General features: G+C 43.7%; 1 protein-coding gene across 8 annotated transcripts in view; it reads left to right on the top strand.

The window, feature by feature from the left end:
- Positions 1-576: 576 nt before the first annotated feature.
- MYOM1 (myomesin 1) overlaps positions 577-18,928 on the top strand; it is a 107,383-nt gene continuing 89,031 nt past the window's right edge. For 2 of the 8 annotated variants that reach the window (XM_054017448.1, XM_054017447.1), the window contains exons 1-4: positions 578-718; positions 4,012-4,080; positions 4,230-4,761; positions 18,647-18,784. In XM_054017448.1, the coding sequence (XP_053873423.1) occupies positions 4,292-4,761; positions 18,647-18,784 (608 nt within the window). In that variant the 5' untranslated portion in view covers positions 578-718; positions 4,012-4,080; positions 4,230-4,291. Of the gene's footprint in view, positions 719-4,011; positions 4,081-4,229; positions 4,762-18,646; positions 18,785-18,928 lie in introns of all 8 variants that reach the window. The other 6 variants (XM_054017449.1, XM_054017445.1, XM_054017452.1 and 3 more) reach the window with 6 other exon arrangements.

The raw sequence follows: 18,928 nt of genomic DNA, 5'->3' as shown, positions 1-18,928 counted from the left end.
CTTATCTTAAATATGATTATAAAAAATGTGACAGCTTGTCAACAGACCAGAAAAATCATGTTTTCTATTTAAGTGACACTCACTGCTTCACCTTATGGACATTAGCCATTAATTACCTCTCTGAATTCTCTTTCATTTAGTTGGAATCTGTTCTGTACATAGCTATACATGTTATGTTGATAAAATCATGTAGTGTAATTTGGACATAAAAAAATCCAAGGAGTCCATATAAAATTCAGGTTACTGAACACTGGCTTTTGCAAGTATGGAGACTTCTCTTTTCTACTTTTAAATCATGCTGCAGAACATTCTCTTCCTTTTTCTAAATCTGATTGCATTTCAGTGACAAAAATATATAGAAATGATCTTGAACTGAGATACAGATTTTGTGTTGAATTTAGTGAGGATACTTAAAAGAGAGAACTCTTAGCTTGAAGCTACAGTCATCATGTGTTTGCATAGAGATAGCTCCCTGTATCTGTCTCTATCTCTCTCCCTCTTTGCTGCTATATTTATCAGCCTTCCTGGCCATAAAAGGTCTGGACTGTGGCTCTGACATTCCACTGACTACAGGCATTATTTCTGTTCTGGACCTTGGAGTCCAGTTCTTAGCCCCGGTCCTGACACCTCTTTGCTGGATTTAATTTTGCTGGATTTTTCTTTCTATCATTCATCCACTTCAGGACTTTTATATTTGTCATTGTTCATTTGGCAACTGGTAAGTGTTCCATTTAGACAGGAAATATTTCTAACTTGTTAGCTCTCTTTATTTTGAATCTGTACTCTGGATTGATGGTAGCTCCCTTTAATCTTTTGAGCTCAGCAGTTAGTTGAGGGAGTTGTGGTAACAGGTTGGAGAAATCTGAAAGTGTAGCTGCAGAGACAAAGCCAATCCATTCAGGGGCTCAGTTATTATCAGCTCAGCTATCCGAACAGATAGCTATAGGACTTTTCAAATGATGCATGAGTTATTAGAGGTACAGGAGACTTTTGTTGTATAAATTCCTCTTGAATGAGAGAAAGTGTAAATAATCTTCTAAATATTTTCTAATTGTATGGGATTTATGGTGAATTCTGAAGCAGATGAAGTGACACTGACTAAGCTCAGAGGAAAATCTGATATTTTTTCCTCTGTCAACATTTTTGTTTTTCTATTTCAATATTTTTTAAAAAAGGATTTTGAGTAGATTTTTAAAAGCACAAACTAGTCATACTTACTACTAGCTCAATGGATAGGTTACAAATTAAATATTTCTATAGTATATTTATATTGTACAAATAAGTACAGAATATATGGACCCAAAAGCTGTACCTGTGGGTACCTATGATATGGACCATTGGCCACCCATGTCTAGGCTAGGCTCTGCAGTCACAAAAGCATATACAAATTCCAAGGGGAAATGCTACCCTCACACATAGCTGGGTACTGTCAGGATGTACTGAGCATGTTATAAAAATTAATCCTACTCAATCCTACTCCACTGAAGCCAAAGTCAACACTCCCATTGATTTCAGATTTTCTTGTGGGCTTTTAAAGGAACATAGGAATTGCCATATCAGATCAGACTAACCTGTTCCTACCAATGGTCATTACCAGATTCTCAGAGGAAAGTGTAAAAACCTTGTAATGGACAATTATGCAATAACATGCCTAACATTAGTTTCTAGCTAATGTCAGGCAATTAGCAGTTGGCTTATGTCCTGCACCATGAGGCTTGATATCTCATGTAAGTTTGTATACTAGCTAGTGTAACTAACTAGTTAGTGCATATTCGTATCTGTATAAATGTATAATCTTCCTAAGAATCCTACTGAGCTCTTTGCTACAGTGATTTCTTGTGGCAGTGAGGTTCATAAGTTAATTAAGTATTGTAGAAAAAAAGTGTTTCCTTTTAAAAATGTTAAATATGCTGACTTTAAATTCACTGACTGTTCTCTTGTTCTCATCTTCTAAAAATGTACATAGGAATGCCTGATTTAACTTCTCTCTACTATGCATTTTATTTTATACTCTTCCATCATGCCGCCTCTTATTTTGTCTTGTTCTCTAAATTAATCAATTCTAGTCTTTTTAATCTCTCCTCCTAAGGAAGTCTGTCTAATCATTTTAATTGTCCTGCTCTGGACCTTTTCTGTTTGTTTCATATCCTTTTTGAGATTGGTTGACGAGACTCAACGCTGAAATATTCAAGATGAGGGCGTACCATAAGCAACAGGAACAATGCAACTGCTAGTATCCAGAATGAAGCTTGCCAGTGCTGGAGACAAAGCTGGTGAAGATGAATGGGGATCAGCTGTAGCACTCTCCATGACAGGAAATCAGAGTGTCTTGCTTCCTTTTAATGTATAGAGCAAGACTCATCTCTTTGCACTAGCCTGTCTTCTGTGGACATGGATTCACTCTGGCTGGCAAGCCCTATCCCTATCTTTGTGTGGGGGAATGAAGATGATGAAGGTGTAGAAGAAGAAAATAAGACTTATACTACAGTGATTATTGCTATATGAATAAGAAGACATATAGTTTATACCAGCAGTTCTCAAAGTGGGTCGTGACCCCATTTTAATGGGGTCACCAGGGTTGGCGTTAGACTTGCTGAGGCCTGGGGCCAAAGCCAAAACCCGAGCCCCACTGCCCTGGACCAGAGCCTGAACCCGAGGGCTTCAGCTCAGGTTATGGGGCTCAGGTTACAGGCCTTGCTGCCTGGGATTGAAGCCCTTGGGCTTGGGCTTTGGCCTTGCCAGCCTGGGCCAGTGGGGCTTGGGCTTTGCGCCACGCCACCAAGGTGGGTGGGGCTCAGGTGAGTTCAGGCTTTGGTCCCCCCTTCTGGGGTCGTGCAGTAATTTTTGTTGTCAGAAGGGGGTTGTGGTGCAATGAAGTTTGAGAACCCCTGGTTTGCATATATCAACCTCCTTCTTGTTGAAAATTGAGTTTATTCCTAGTCTTTATTTTCTTTCTTATAACAAGTTCCAACTTCAAGATAGAAGTTAATCTCTCACCCCATAACTAATTATTTAATTGCCTCTTATGAGGGACTTCAAATATTTTTTGAAAGTCCAAATAAAATATACCTTCTGGTTTTCTTTTATATACTACCATAACTCATTGGGTCCTTCATGGAATTCTAACAGATTAGAGAGGCGTGATTTTCCTTTACAGAAACCATCTGGTTTGTCCCTATCCTATCATGCTCATCTAGCTATTTAATAACTCTGTCCTTCATTTTTTGGTTACCTGGTGTCCAGTTTACCTTGTACTGGCTAGCTCTTTGGTCCATCATTTACAGGATCACACCTAGCATCTTTTAAAAGATAAATATAATATTGGCTACCCTCCAGCCCTTTGATATAGCAGTTTATTTTTTTAATGATAGTTAAGAACTCTTGAATGAATATTCCACAGCGCTGCTATATAATTGCAATTTAAATGATCATTTTGGTTCTAACACATCTTCTTTTGATACCTCAGAGACCCGTAACAGAAGATAAACTATAACTGGAAAAATGTATGATGAAATTAGGAAGGTTAAGAGGAACTATGAAAAGCAAATTGCCAAAGACATAAAAATGAATAAAAAAAACTTTTGAGGTATATTAGAAATGGGGATCCTGCACAAGAGTTAGTGGGATCACTAGATTTCCAGGGGGAAAAAGAGCAGTCAAGAAAAATAAGGACATTGGAGAGAAGCTAAGTGATTTGTTTGCATCAGTTTTCATCAAAGAGGACAATAGGCAGGTGTCTCCCCAGTGCCACTTTTGAAGGTAAAAATGAAAACGGGAGTGAAATTCTAGCCCCAGTGAAGTCAATAGCAACACTGTTATTGACTTTAGTGGGACAGGTTTTCACCCAGATATTTAATGACAGTTGAGAACTTTTGAAAGAATACTCTACAATGTTGTTAACTTTGCCATTGAAAATTATCAGTTTTGTTATCAGGACAATATAGCTGTGAGACTTTGGCTAAGTTGTATCAGTGAGCATAGGAACATTAAAACTCTATTATTTTTTCATAGTTTGATTAGTCCTGGGGATTACTTGGTTGACTCCAGATCAGAACAGGATTTCTGAACCCTATGAATGACGTGAGTTTCCTGAACCCTAAAAAAATTGTCTGAAGATTGTCCTAAGTGCATTGATTTGAATTAAGGAAAAGTTTTAGGTTTTATATTATTTGTTAATTCAGAAGTTTCCCTGATTTGAGTTTTCTTCTGTTTAATATATTCTTTTTCAGACGGTGCACACCTTAGCATTTCCAGGCAGAAAAGCACAGTGGACAGTGAGTTAGGAGGCACCATGATGGCTTTACCTTTCTACCAGAAACATCACCAACACTATGACCGTGCGTACCGCCACAAAGAGCTGCAATCCACTCTGAGCCAGTACCAAAAGGAGGAGAAGCGTAAATCGGCTGTCTACAGTCATGGGTCTACAGCCTACACTCGTGGATCTGCCGCCTACCGCCATGGGTCTGCAGCAGCTTACGGTCACGAGTCTGCAGCCTACAGTCATGGATCTGCAGCCTATGATCATGAATCTGCAGCTCAGAGTAGGAGGTCTGCTGCCTACAGTCTTGGATCAGAATCCCTCAGTAAGATGTCTTCAGCCTATGATCATGAATCTGCAGCTCAGAGTAGGAGGTCTGCTGCCTACAGTCTTGGATCAGAATCTCTCAGTAAGATGTCTTCAGCCTATGATCATGAATCTGCAGCTCAGAGTAGGAGGTCTGCTGCCTACAGTCTTGGATCTGAAGCCTACAGTCACGGGTAGGACAAAACACAGCCATATTTTTGGGGCAATGGTGGGGAAAACTGTTTGCTGAACTTGCCCCCCTTAGATCAGAGTCAACGCTCCTATTGACTTCAACAGGAGCAGGCACTGTAATCAATAATGTTAATATATTTTCCATACTTACTGCTTTCAGTTAGTTCTGGGGAGGTGGAAGAAATTTAGTCCACTTCTTGGAAGTACTGTGGTGACGGGCCCACTATAAGAAGAACGTAGATAACTAGATAGCTTTTCTAAGGTGCAATGGCTGTGTTTTTACATTATATGCACAGTTCATATTAATGTTCAAATTGTCACACTGTAAATTGGTTGAGAAGCTTGGTATTTTCAAAGCAGAAACAACATGAAGTTTTTGTCAGGTGCAAGAAGAGCACGTCATAATTGACACTGAAATAATATAATAAAACATTGTCTAAACAATTAGATTAGTGGAATGTGCTAGATTTCCTGGCCTCAGGAACTTCAGTGATAATAAAAGCAGCTAGGGTAGTATTAAAGCAAGATTAGTACTGCAGTTAGCAATAGAAGAAATGATCATCAAGTCATAGCAGAAAATATCTACTCTCAATTACATCAGCGTAAACTCATTAAAGTCACCAGTGTACTTCAGAGGAGAATTTGATCTGTTAGGCCAAATTCATGCTTGGTGGAACTCTTCTGATATCAGTGGAGTTACACTAGGGATGAATTCTACACTCAGGTCAATAGAGTTACACCAGAGATAATGAATTTGGCCTAATGCATTTAACAATTTTCTTACAGAAACATAACCTTAATACGTTTCCAGTTATTATGAAGTTTTCATATGAGTAAATAGATTTGATTTTTATTTTAAGTCATATATATTATGATGGCTTCCAGGCTGCTCTATTTTAAACCAGAAGCCAACAGCTTTTAAAAGCCATACTAACCCCCAAATCCAAACCCAAATATAGATCTAGATCAGAAAATTTTAAATAACCCCCATTCTTATAACGGGCTGATGCATGACACTGGATTCTAAATACAAACCTAGATTTTAATTGTGTAGCTTAAGCCTATCTTGGGAAAAAATATGCCATTTGAATTTTGAGCTAAATTCATGGAGGATAGGTCCATCAATGGCTATTAGCCAAGATGGTCAGGGACACAACCCCATGTCCTTAAGACTCTCACTACCAGAAGTGGGGACTGGCTGACAGGGGATAATTGCCCTGTTCTGTTCTTTCCCTCTGAAGCGTCCGGCACCTGCCACTGTCAGAAGACAGGTTACTGGGTTAGATGGACCATCGGTCTGACTCAGTATGGCCATTCTTATGTTCTTATGAACTTATGCTCACATCAGTTCTTATTTTATCCAAACTGGATCCTTTAGACCAGTGCTTCTCAAAGTGGTTTTCGGCTGCCAGTCTGCGGCAAATTTCCTTATAAGAGCGTCGAATAGGATAATAATATGGCACCGGTCCCTGGCACATTGGAAACAAAAATGGCCAGTCCCCCACATCAGATAGCTTGAGAAGCACTGCTTTAGACTCTGTCATACTCAGTGGTGCAAGTAAAATCCATTTCTTGCTGGTATGGGGCGGGGGGCACTTGCTAAGGGGAGCATGTGACCTCCCCACGTGACCATCCATGTGACTCCTCCCCACCCCAGCCCCAGCCTGGAGCCCCCATGCTCTCCCCATCCCTCCCCATGATCCATCCCACGTTGCCTATGGGAGAGCGGGGGGCTCTGTCCTCCTCCTGCTGCGCCAGAGACTTTGGGAAAGGAGCAGAACATGGGGCCACTGGGTAGCCCCATGCTGGCAGCTCCTCCGGTGCGGCTGTACCACCCGCAGCCCCACCCCCTGCCCTTCCACGCAGCTGCATCTCCTCTGTCTGTACAGCAGCCCCGCCAGGGGGCGGGGCTGGCGGTGTACAGCTGTGCCAGAGAGGAGTTGCCGGTGTTCTGCTCCTTTCCCCACTGCAGTTCCTGGGAGAGCTCTGTGGTTCAGGGCCCTCCCAGGAACCACAATGGGGAAAGGAGCAGAACCCCCAGCCCCACCCTCTGCCCTTCCATGGAGCTGCATCTCCATCCTCCGTCCACGTACTACAGCAGCAGCCCCACCAGAGGACAGGGCTGGGGGGCGGGGCTTGGGGCGGTACAGCTGCCGGAGGAGCTGCCAGCATTCTGCTCCTTTTCCCTGCTGCCCCTTCCTGCGGGGAAAGGAGCAGAACCCCCAGCCCCACCCCCGTCCTTCCACAGAGCTGCGTCTCCCACTGTACAGCAGCAGTCCCACTGGAGGACAGGGCTGGGGGGGCGGGGCTAGGGGTTCTGCTCCTTTCCCCACTGTGGCGGGGCAGCGGGGAAAGGAGCAGAATATCAGCAGCTCCTCTGGCAGCTGTACCGCCCCCAGCTCCACGCCCCAGCCCTGTCCTCTGGTGGGGCTGCTGCTGTACCGATGGAGCTGGAGGAGAGGCAGTTCTGTGAAAGGGCTGGGGGTGGTACAGCCACGCCAGAGGAGGCGTGGGACTGCCAACTCCTCCTGTGTCTTTCCGATACTCTGTACTGGCTATAAATAACTTGCTGGTATGGTGTACTGGAGTGTACCAGTGTACTTGCACAGATGGTCATATTCATAGGACCAGATTCTCACCCCTCCTGTGGCTTCTTTACACTGCCTCAGGGCACGTCTTCACTACCCACTGGATCGGCAGGTAGCAATCGATCTATTGGGGACTGACTTATCGCGTCTAGTGAAGATGCGATAAAATCAATCCCCGATGGCTCTGCCGTCGACTCCAGAAATCCACCACGGCAAAACGCGGAAGCGTAGTCGACGGCGGCGTGGCAGCGGTCGACTTGCCGCCATCCTCACAGCCAGGTAAGTCGACCTAAAATACGCAACTTCAGCTACGCTATTCACGTAGCTGAAGTTGCGTATCTTAGGTCAACCCCCCCCATAGTGTAGACCTAGCCTCAGTAGCACAAAGCAGCCATATTAGAATTGGAAAAGGTACAGAGAAGGGCAATGAAAATGATTAGGGGTATGAAACAGCTTCCATGTAAGGAGAAATTAAAAAGATTAGGATTGTTCAGCTTAGAAAAGAGATGACTAAGATACGGATATGATAGAGGTCTGTAAAATCATGAATGGTGTCAAGAAAGTGAATAAGCGAAGTGTTATTTACCCCTTCACATAACACAAGAGCCGGGGGTCACCCAATGAAATTAACAGGCAGCAGGTTTAAAACAAATATAAGGAAGTACTTCTTCACACAATACACTGTCAACTTCTGGAACTCATTGCCAGGGGAGGATGTGAAGGCCAAAAGTGTAACTCGGTTAAAAAAGAATTATATATGTTCATGGAGGATAGGTTCATCAATGGCCATTAGAAAAGATGATCAGGAATGCAATCAAGGCTCTGGGTGTCCCTAAATCTCTGACTGCTAGAAGCTGGGACTGGATGACAGGGGATGGATCACTCGATAGTTGCCCTGGTCTGTTCATTCCCTCTGAAGCATCTGACACTGGCCATTGTTGAAAGGCAAGGATACTGGGCCAGATGAACCACTGGTCTGACCCAGGATGGCTGTTATGTTCTCATGTTCAGAAAGCATTACTACAGGGGCAGCCAAGGATTCCTTGAGAGGCAGTCTATGCTACCTGCGTCCCTCACTTTGTGAAGGGGATGTGTCAGGAAAGGTATACTGAGATGCAGAGTGGATTGCACAGCATTTGACCTGATCCCCAGATGGCCTGTCATGTAGGACAGTGGTATTCAACCTTTTTTCATTTGTGGACCCCCAACAAATTTCAAATGGAGATATGGACCCCTTTGGAAATCTTAGACATAGACTGCAGACCCCCAGAGGTCCATGGACCACAGGCTGAAAACTAATGTAGGAGACTCAGTGGTGCAGAAAGCATTCTCAGTGCATTTGGCATATACTGTAAAGAGTTTTGTGGCGCTGGATCATGCTCAGTGTAGATGGAATGCTTGTCAGTTTTAGCAGCACGCTTCTAACAAGCTCTGCTGAGTATAGAGAAATGACAACTTTCAGAGGCTTATTGACAGGGACCAGATCAGCTAGGACCAACTGCTGGCCTGCTCCCTGACTGACTTCTCTGCTAGGGAGCCATGAGCCAATCCGCACTGCCTGGGAACTGACAGAGTGGCCACAGGCCCTGACTGGCTGCTGGTTTCGAAGCTCTGCTTATAATCCTGGCCCTGACACCAGATCAGCAGCTGCTCAACGCATACCATGCCTGCAGCTGTGCTTGCCCTTGTTCCAGTGCCTGCTCCCCTCTGGCTTCAGACTTCTGGCTTCAATCCCCAGCTCTGCATGACTTACCACTCTGGTTGACCCTCCAGTTCTGGCATTTGGCTTCTGCCTTTCCAGTACTGAACCCTGGCTCCACCTCAGGGTTACCCAGCTCGGGCATTTGGCTTCTGTCCCTCCAGTACTGACTCTTGGCCTGTTTCCTGGACTCTGCCCATCCTGGACCCAGCTCTAACTGGTAGGCCGAACTCTTGCTTCCACCACTAAGCCTGAGTACCCATGGCCCAGTCAGCTATAGTTTGAGCAGCCCCAATACAAAGGCTAAGGACCCACATCACCGGCATGGCCCCCTCTGGTGGGGGCCCATGCAGAACTTGCAGGTGCACAATGTGGCCCTACAAGCCCAGGAGACTCCACTATCAACCCTGGCTCTTGCCCCCCAGGTGCCAAAAGTCCCACTCCCAGACAAGTTTAGTGGTGATTGTAGTCAGTTCTGAGGTTTCCTAAATCAATTCAGGTTCCTCTTCTTGTTACACCCCCAATTGTTCCCCACAAAGCAGGCCTGAGTAGGGCTCATCATTAGTCTGCTCACTGGGGAAATCTTGGCCTGGGCCTCCTGACTTGAAACAGTAAATCCCCCTCCTGGGTCAGTTGGAGCAGTTCATTCAGGCCATGTTGGTTCTCTTCAGTGACCCCCACCACACCCAAACTGCTGAAGCTGTGCCGCAAGCATTACAACAAGGGTGTCAATCAGCCACCAATACGCTGCCAAATTCCATCACCTTTCTGTGAACACCACATGGAATGAGACTGCGCAGCGTCATCCATTTCAGATTGGGCTGAACGATGATATAAAGGATGCACTGATGTGGGTTGAGCTGCCATCCCATCTTACAACCTGATCAACCTATGTATCAGAATTGACAACTGTCTTCATGAGCAGTGCCGTGAACGTGGCCCAACCCCGTGAGCCCTGACAACACCCAGGCCTTCCACCGCTCAACAATGCACCTGCTCCAGAAACCATGTATGTTGACTAGGCCCACCCAGGATATCAACTGGGAAATCTCTGAAGTTCAGGACTCGGTTCCTCAGCTAGGTGTGGTGCTCTGTCCTCTAATGGCACCTAGTCCAGCTAGCGATTCATGAGTCTGCTACAGCCTTGGCTAAGAGTCATGTGGCTTTTAGGTCATGCAGTAGAGCCTCATGCAATAGCTCCAAGCCCCCACTTGTAACCCTGACAGACCCTGGTTGTCAGTGGGCAGGATTGAACCTGGGACCTCTGGAGCCGTTCTTATTTTCTAATGCCTTGGAACTGATAGAATGGCCACAGCACCTGATTGGCTGTTGGACTGGTAGTCCTGCTTATAAGCCTGCCCCCACCCTCACCCCACAGCAGCTCAGTGGCTGCTCTATGAGTACCATACCCACAGCTATGCTTGCCCTTGTTTTCAGTCTTTGCTTCAGCCTGCTTCCAGTTCCTGCTCCCTTCAGACTTACAGCTTTGATCCCTGGCTCTGCCTCTGATTTATGACTCTGGTTGACCTTTTGGTTCTGGCATTTGGCTTCTGTTTCCAATACTGATCACTGGCTCCACCTCTGGCTTATGACTCTGGTTTACCCTTCAGCACTGGCTTCTGTCCCTCCAATACTGACCTTCATTTCCTATATCTGCCCACCCTGGACCCAGCTGTAACTGGTTGGCTGAACTCTCGTCTCCACCCCTACGCCTGACCACATACAGCACAATCCGTTACACTTTTAACTCAGTCAAATCTGGGTAGATTTTCAGGGGGACCAAAAAATAGGCATCTCTCTGACACTCGGGTGACACCTCAAACACCACCAGATTACATTTCCCTGATCCAAAGCATGGATGTACAAGAGCTCTTTGAAGAAATGAAGAGGAAAAAATTAACATTGGCAAAACTGCCTGTTGTTTGCTAGCATCATTTTTGGAAATGGTTGAATCATTTTCATTGAAACTATCCGAAGATATTCAGCCTCAAGCAGGGACCAAGTATGGAGAATTTCAGCCTTAATGGTTACAGTTTGTCTGAATTATAAACAACTAAAACCCAAGGTCTGGAATGGAAAGTGTTAGGCAACTTTACCGATAGGCATCACCGCTAGCTCTGCCCCTTACTTCTGTACAATGGCAGAGCTAGACTAATCCCACTTATTTTCTTACATTGAAGGATTAATCATTCAAATTTGTGTGCAAGATTTCAGTGGTTTTTCATGTGTATTTTTCATGGCTGGCAACATATTGTTCGCTGACAACAGCTAATAATCCAGTGCAAAGGAACTTGTGCTGTAGACTTGTTGTTCACCACATCATGGGTCAGATATTTACTTAAAGAGAAAATACAAAATATTTGGCAAAGTTTGAGCTTGAAACATGTTCACTTATTTGCAGAAAATTAATGATCGTGAGGACATGACTGAGACAAACCAAACAAACAGAAAAACAGGGTGTTTTTTTCAGTATGTGCAATTAATGCTTCTGTCAACAACAAATAAATATCACGAGCAAAGTAATGAAGCTAGGATCAGTGCAGAGTTGAGTAATTCATATGCATTAGTATCTGTGAGAAACACAAGAAGATAAATGTGTAATCTTGAAATCTCTATTGGCACTGCCCCCATCCATTAGTTTATTATAGGTGAGGATTAAAAAGAGCTAGCTTACAAAAGTGTCAGGCAGAGCCAGAAAATGTTTTCATGAGACCTGCTTCATGAAAGCAGTGTGACCAGCAATGTGACCTGGCTGCATGATGAATCTGTCAAGAAGTTAAAATGAATATAATAAAAAGAGTACTTCTCATCTATCTGGAAGAGATTGGCTCTCACATGTGTCTGATGAGGCTCCACATTTTTTTTTTTTGAGTCTATAGCCAATTCTCTAGTCTACTATGTCCTCTTTGCACCATGTAAACGTAAACACTGCAAAGTGGACTTAAAAGAGGAGGAGATGGCCCAAGGAGAATTTCCCTTTCACAGGGGAACTCTGCTTGCAGAGGTGGCTCTGCTATCTCCTATACCTGATGCACTCCCCACCCTCGGTATAAGGGGATTGAAGGGGTGTTCTGGGGGCATGCTGGGGATAGGGTGCCTGATTCTCCATCGGTGTAAGGTCAAGCTCCCCTGCAGCTCTAACTTGTGTTGGGGCTGGCGGCTCAGGATCAGGGAGTTACAATCAGTTCCCTGAGCATTCCAACCTCCATTGTACCCAGGCGTCACTCGGGTGGAATGGAAAATCTGCCCCTACAGGCCCAGAAACAATGACAAGACAAATCACATAGGGTAGATTTATATTTAGTACATTTATCTGGGGGCAAGATACCAAAGCAAAGCCACAGCCTGGGGTACAAAGGCACTGTGCAATGATCTCAGATTGGGCTTCTATTATGAGAACTGGGTAGAAGTTCACATTGATAGCTATCCTGTTTTTACATCTATATAGGATTACATCTGGGTTTACATCTTTAGGGACAACTCTAGTTCTGCTCCCATTTCATGGGTAAATTCAGTGAATCTGAGCAACTGAGAAACACTGGCATTAATATTAGAAACACACTGAAAATTTTGCAAACTATATCCAGAAATGAGGACAGTAAGCTCAGTTCACAGTCCTGCTAACGGATTACAGATAGCGTCTGACCTGGATAAAATATACATATATTAGTTGGGGAGATCAAATTAGGCTGAGAGCTATTTAAAGGTCATGGTAGTGTTCCTCTGTGAAATCAGAGAGCAATGTTGGTCTGCTAGGTTCTTCTCCAGGGAAATTCTGTTGCACATATCAAGTAAAAGCTTTGGTCACAACTTATTGAAATAAAGGGCAAGATTTTTGGAATCTGTTTTCAAGACGGTAGCGGCCTCTTTCTTAGGCCAGCTAAATGGTGACTATAGACAGAATTTATTTATTATAGAGCACCATAATAAAGATTGTGAATAACCAAAAAGGAACCAGGAGGTGCAGTGATACCGAATTTGTCTTCATATGCAAACAACTCAATTTGAATGTGCTCCTGTGTTAGTCCTTCATATAGCCCACTTTGCATGGAATGGAAGCTAATGAATGATATGAAGATTAGGAAAGAAAATGAAGTCCAGTTCTGGGTTTTCTTGCCCAGAAAGCCTCAGTGAAAGCCTGAAACATGTTTATTCAGCTCTTCAGTACAGTTCCTTTGCTGTTTGAAGCTTTTCAATACTGTAAAGGGACAGACTAGATCCCACAGGAACAAGCCTGTGCTGGGGAAGATGAGGAGATGCACTGCTCTAGCGCATGCACTACAGTCAGTCTTTCTATGACTGTTTACTCCAGGCCAGGGTTTAGGAAGTGCAGATTGTTAAAGTAGTTAGTCTGTGAATAACAAAAGCCAGGAAGAATTATAGGGTCTGTGTGGGTCCAATAGCTGGACTAAGGAATCATATTGGTATGCTTTACAATAGAGTGGTGTCTCTTATCTGCCACAAGAAACACTTCATCAGGGGGCAGGTTCTGCACTCTGGAGACCACAGGGGCTGCAACTGTAGCTGGCCCTTAGACAGGGGGAACAAGAAAGGTGACGGCTCCAGTGCTTTTCTTACTCTCACAGGGGCATACCATAGTCTGGTCAAAAGGATATAGGGAATAATCTCAGCTTTCTGTAGCAAAAGAGCGACAAGATGGGTGAGATATTGATAAACCTGTGAAAGATATTCCTCACCCATCTTGTCTCTAATATCCTGGGACTGGCACAGCTACCACTACACTGAATGCTACCTGTCGCAAAAGGGACGGTAGCAGGTAGCTCTCACGGGAGATTCAGCTCAGTTGATTTAGTTAAAGGCAGTGAGTGGGAAATTTACAGGATTCAGGGGGCCTGGGAAGGACCCCCCACCGCGGGTCTTCAGGGCACTTCGGTGGCGGGTCCGGAGCGGAAGGACCGCTCGCCGCCGAATTGCCGCCGAAGACCCAGAGCGGAAGAAGCTCCGGGGGCCCGGGCGCCACGAGAGTTTTCTGGGGGCCCTGGAGCGAGTGAAGGACTCTGCTCCAGGGGCCCCGAAAAACTCTCGTGGGGGCCCCTGTGGGGCCCGGGGCCTGGGGCAAATTTGCCCCACTTGCTCCCCCCCCCCTCCCCGGGCGGCCCTGGAAATTTAAGGCAGGGCAGGGGTATGTGTGATATTTTTATCATGTGCAATGGCTCTCAATGAAAATCTCAGGTCCATTCTTGCTGGCCAGGACTACACATTCTAATGGAAATTTCCTACATGAATCTGCAGTACCTGAGCAGGAATGGAACTGACCTTTTCAGTAGTACCAGTTGTAGAGAAAATAAAAGAGGGGATATTCAGCTGCAAATTTTTAAAGGCACACTTAGATCACTTCATAGGAAATGGAGTATGCAATTTATTTTATCTTTGCAAACTCATTTTATTTTAGAGAGTTACAGTTAGGGAAGACAAAGATACTTGGTAAAAGAAATCACAAGTAAAGCAAAGGGAAGGACAGTGGTAGTCTCAAATACAGGTAATTTTTACCCCTTTTAAATATAAATTGATTGTATTCATTCTTCATATGTTGTTTTCTTTTCTGCCTATCTGACAATCACTGTACTCCACTTGGCAAAGTGCTTTGAGCCATAGATTAATGGGCCCGGTATTTTTACTATAGCTCTAAAGCCTTTTGTGAGCCTTTTTATACTTATATTTGTGTTACTTTACTTTCCCTTCCACACCAAGGCTCCACCAAGGGCCATCCCCACCCACTTTATGGGAAGAAGAGTAGCAGCCCCTTGGTGCTTGTTCTCCCAACAGCATTGTGATATGTCATGTGAATAACCTGCACAAGGAAGTAAGGGTGCTCTTTATGCTCCCCCTCCCAAATTCCTTGTGTGGGTATAGAGTCTGGCTTGTAGTCTTGTGCACAGTCTGATTTGAGAAAAGAATTGACTAGAACTAGATATGAGCCAAAGAAGTGAGGTTCAGTTCCTAATCAAAGTTAGGTTTAGGTTAGGTGTGACAGGGTTCCACTCACCATGCTCGTGCTCCCTGCTGTCCGTCTTGGGGATTAGCTCTGCAGGCTGGTACACCCTCTCCAGATGGTGCCTTGCCCCCTGTCACCTGCTCCTGGACCCAAGTCACTCCAAGAACTGCAGTATCATCTTCATGACACAGCCCTCTGGCCATGTCACAATCTGTGCTCCCCCATTCCAAGGGTAAGTGCTGCAGTCCAACTGTCCCACCATTTCCCCGTGGCAACTGCAGCCAGCACCCTCTTTGCCCTTGCCTCAGGGACTCAGCCTGCAAATCCCAGCAGCCAGCCAGGAGCTCTCTCTAGCTCTCCCAGTCCCTGCTAGCAGCACTGCTCTGTGTAGGGTGCTAGCTTCTTTCTGTCTGCCTGCCAGGCACCCAGTTCTCCCTCCTTAAGCTCCAGGGAGTAACTGACTGCTCTGCCCTGCAGCTCTTCTTATATGAGACTACCAGGCCCTGAATGGCTGTTCCTTTCAGCCCCTCTCTAATTGGCTGCCTCCTGCACAGCCTTCCTAGGGTTCTATTAATCCCTTAGAGGCCAGTGTTGGGCCATCACGCTACTGTTCTGGGTTTGTGCTTCAGGAAGAATCAAGGGTGGAAAAGGCCTGGGTTGGATTTAATGGTGCTGAAAAATTGAATGAACTTAGATTTCCATCACTTTGGGCCTGACATCTAATGAAAACAGATGTTCCCTTATGTTTCAGTTAAATCTAAATGAGAATTCAAAATTGGTCTCTCTAGATTTGGAAACATCCAGGAATCAAAAGGCAGGTTCAGGTCCAGGTTTTCAAATCTGAACCTTAGGAAATTTGAAGGGGTTCAAATTCAAGATGCCAGTTTTGTACCATTTTAAAGTAATACATGAATAAGACTTTTTGGTGGGTAAAGAACTTAGTTTTCCTTCTGAGTAGCGCTCATTTATGAACAGTAACTAGCATGCTTTGGGTTTGATGTAATATTTTTACCACTTGTTTGATGCCTTGTCACAGTGCATTTGTGGTTTGGCTGCAATGCTCTTATTATATCATCCACAAATCCTAAAGATGAGTATATTATCTAACATTATACTACTGCATATCTTGTTTCACTTCTCTCATGCTCTGTGTTGCTTTGTCTAGATTGTTGGTCACACTCTGTTTATGCCTGGATTTTGGTGCAGGAGGTTATAAAGCTTGGAGTTTCTAATGGATTTGCTCTATGGCTGCTGCTGAGCAGTGCAAGCAAATTCAGCCAATGCCACTACAGTTCCTGAAGGAGCCATACTGCCACAGGGCATGGGGGCTAGTGGAGCAGAAACCACCCCTAAATGTCTCTGATCTGAGTGGTATTGGGAAAATTCTATGAACAGAATTTTTCTCCCCACTCTTAGCCCCTTCTTTGGGCTTTTCTGCTGCAGAGGCTGATTTCATCCAATAAATCCACTTTGTGTGTATGAATATGGGAGAAACATTAGGAAAAGTCCAGACATAGTGTAATAGTGGATGGAGTATAAATGCAATGGTCAAAGATGCAGCAAAGATGCAGTCAGTCCTATTTAGCATATGGATATCCCCTACATTATAGGCAGAGCTGGTAGCACTGCCTATTATTCAGGTTGCCCAAAGCATGTGATCATGTAATTAAAGACTGTCTTATAATGGAGACACGCAAGGGGGCAAATTAATGTTTCAGAGGGACAACCTTAATTCTGGCATTTTCTAACTTTTGAGTGCTTGCCTTTGCAACCCTTAATAATGTTCTTTTAATAGATTTTTGTGTGGTATATATCCATCCATTTAGACACAACTGTAGATCGGAGGTGTAATTCATAGTTTATCATATAGGTATAATCCTTTCCAGGATTTCACAGAGTGGCCAGGAGCAAAGTATTGTGAAATGCAATTTGCTAGAACTCCAAGCAGAAACAATTGACATGACCACCATTTGTTGGTCAATGTGTGCAGTTTGTAGCAGTGGACATGCTAGTCTTTGCCCTGAAGATAAGGATGAGATGTACATCCCTGCTTGCACTTTCTTGAGCACTATGGAGAGATTCTGCCTGGCAACCAAACCTGGAACAATGCTGCTTGTTCCAAGTTTGTGGGAGCCTGTAATTTTTTTCTCCCTTCAGGACTATTGCAAGTGAGGGTGGGATTTAGCACATATTTTGGAATATCAGGAAGTTCCTTCTTGGAATACAAATTATGGTACTGACATCTCTAAAGTATGTTACCTTCTAGACTCAGGCTTCAGCCTACAGACTACACAAGCCCATAGATACCTGAATATTTCATGTATTAGCACTAACAGTATAGATTTGGAGATCATCTTGCGTTTTCATCCAAAGGTTCCAATACCAAATACCTGGACTTAAGATGTGACTGATAACTATGGTCAGTCCTTTCGGGCTGCCCATTTATAGCTGGTGTTAACATGGATCTTGGCGACATACAGTCTGAAAACCGGATATCCTTGGATTACTTGTGCCATGTTCTGATTGCAAGTGGGTAGACAAGCCAAGGATTTAGAAAAGGCTGATGCTTATTTGGGACTTATACCTTTGGAGCATATTATGAATATGAGGAAAAAATGGCTAATAATAAGTTCAGTGCTCATTATTGTATTGTGTAATACTGAAAATATCAGTAAGGAGGACCTGTGCTTTTGGAAAGAGGAAGGCATTTGGTATTCCATTTTTAAACTAAATTATTACACTTCTAAAAATAAACCAAAATACTGTACGACTACCCATGCCTCAAATGTATTCTGACTGTCTTCAGAAACTTGTCCAAAGTTGAGGGGAATCCATGGATTCGGCAACTGTGGCATTCCCTTTTCCTCTGTTTCTCCCCTCCTCTACTTTTCCTTCATTAAATGACAAATTAATTCATTGTGCTTGCTTTTTTTCTTTATTTGGTAGTGGGGTAGCATGGTATAGTAATAGTACATGGTCTTATCAGTCACTGAAATTCATGCTGCCATACAGTTTGCATACATATAGTTTAAAAAGCATTAGCACGCTGAAGTGTTTTGCATATAAAAAATTATTCCAGCTAGGGGAACTAGATAACTTCATGGCTGGTTTTAGAATATAGAGCTTTTCACCCATAGTTCACTGGTTCAAATCGAGTTCGGAGGATTAAAATTCTTTAGGATTTGTTAGATGTTCAATGGCCCTGAGTAGCAGGTGAGGTAGTCTTAGTCTAGGATCTAGTAAACAGGTAGCCACATCACAAAAAATATCATTACGATTTACATGAGTTGGAACCCGCCTGTCTTGATTGACAGGCTCTGCAGACTACCCATGGACAGGGGTATAGAAACTCTAGAAGGCCCAGCTCACAGGAGTGGTGAAATGTGCACTGCTACTAGGTATGCTGGACATTCTCTGTACATAGAGGGATTTAATTTCAAGGCCCATCACTTTGGCACCTTTAATGAACAGTGAGATAAAATGCATTTTGAAAACTTGCTAACTGAAACATCATAATTGTTTGCTAAGAAAGCATACGAGAGCGTAAATTATAAAATCCCTAGTATTTCTTCTAGTTTTCTGAATGTTTTTTTTCAACAGCTTCCCAATTTTCTTTGAGTCTAATAATGTGGCTTTTATTTCAGACTAAAAGATTCCAATATAATGATAGAAGATCGATCCTATAAATTGAGTCCCAAAGCAAAGAGGGCAAAGCAGAGTTTATTCTCTGAGGAGAAAGAAAATAAAGCCATTGACTATGTAGTACCAGTGTTCACAGGACGGTATGTTTGTTTTCCTTTCCCTTTTTCTTGATATCCTTGTTTATTTATAAAATATTCCTTATTATAATAATTAATAATCCATCTTTTTTTTATTTATCAACCTCAAAATGCTTTAAAAAAGGGGGGTTAGTTTTCTCCACTTTG

The sequence above is a fragment of the Malaclemys terrapin genome, chromosome 2 (assembly GCF_027887155.1).
Source record: "Malaclemys terrapin pileata isolate rMalTer1 chromosome 2, rMalTer1.hap1, whole genome shotgun sequence".
NCBI lineage: Eukaryota > Metazoa > Chordata > Testudines > Emydidae > Malaclemys > Malaclemys terrapin.
This window is presented reverse-complemented; position numbering and strand designations above follow the sequence as displayed.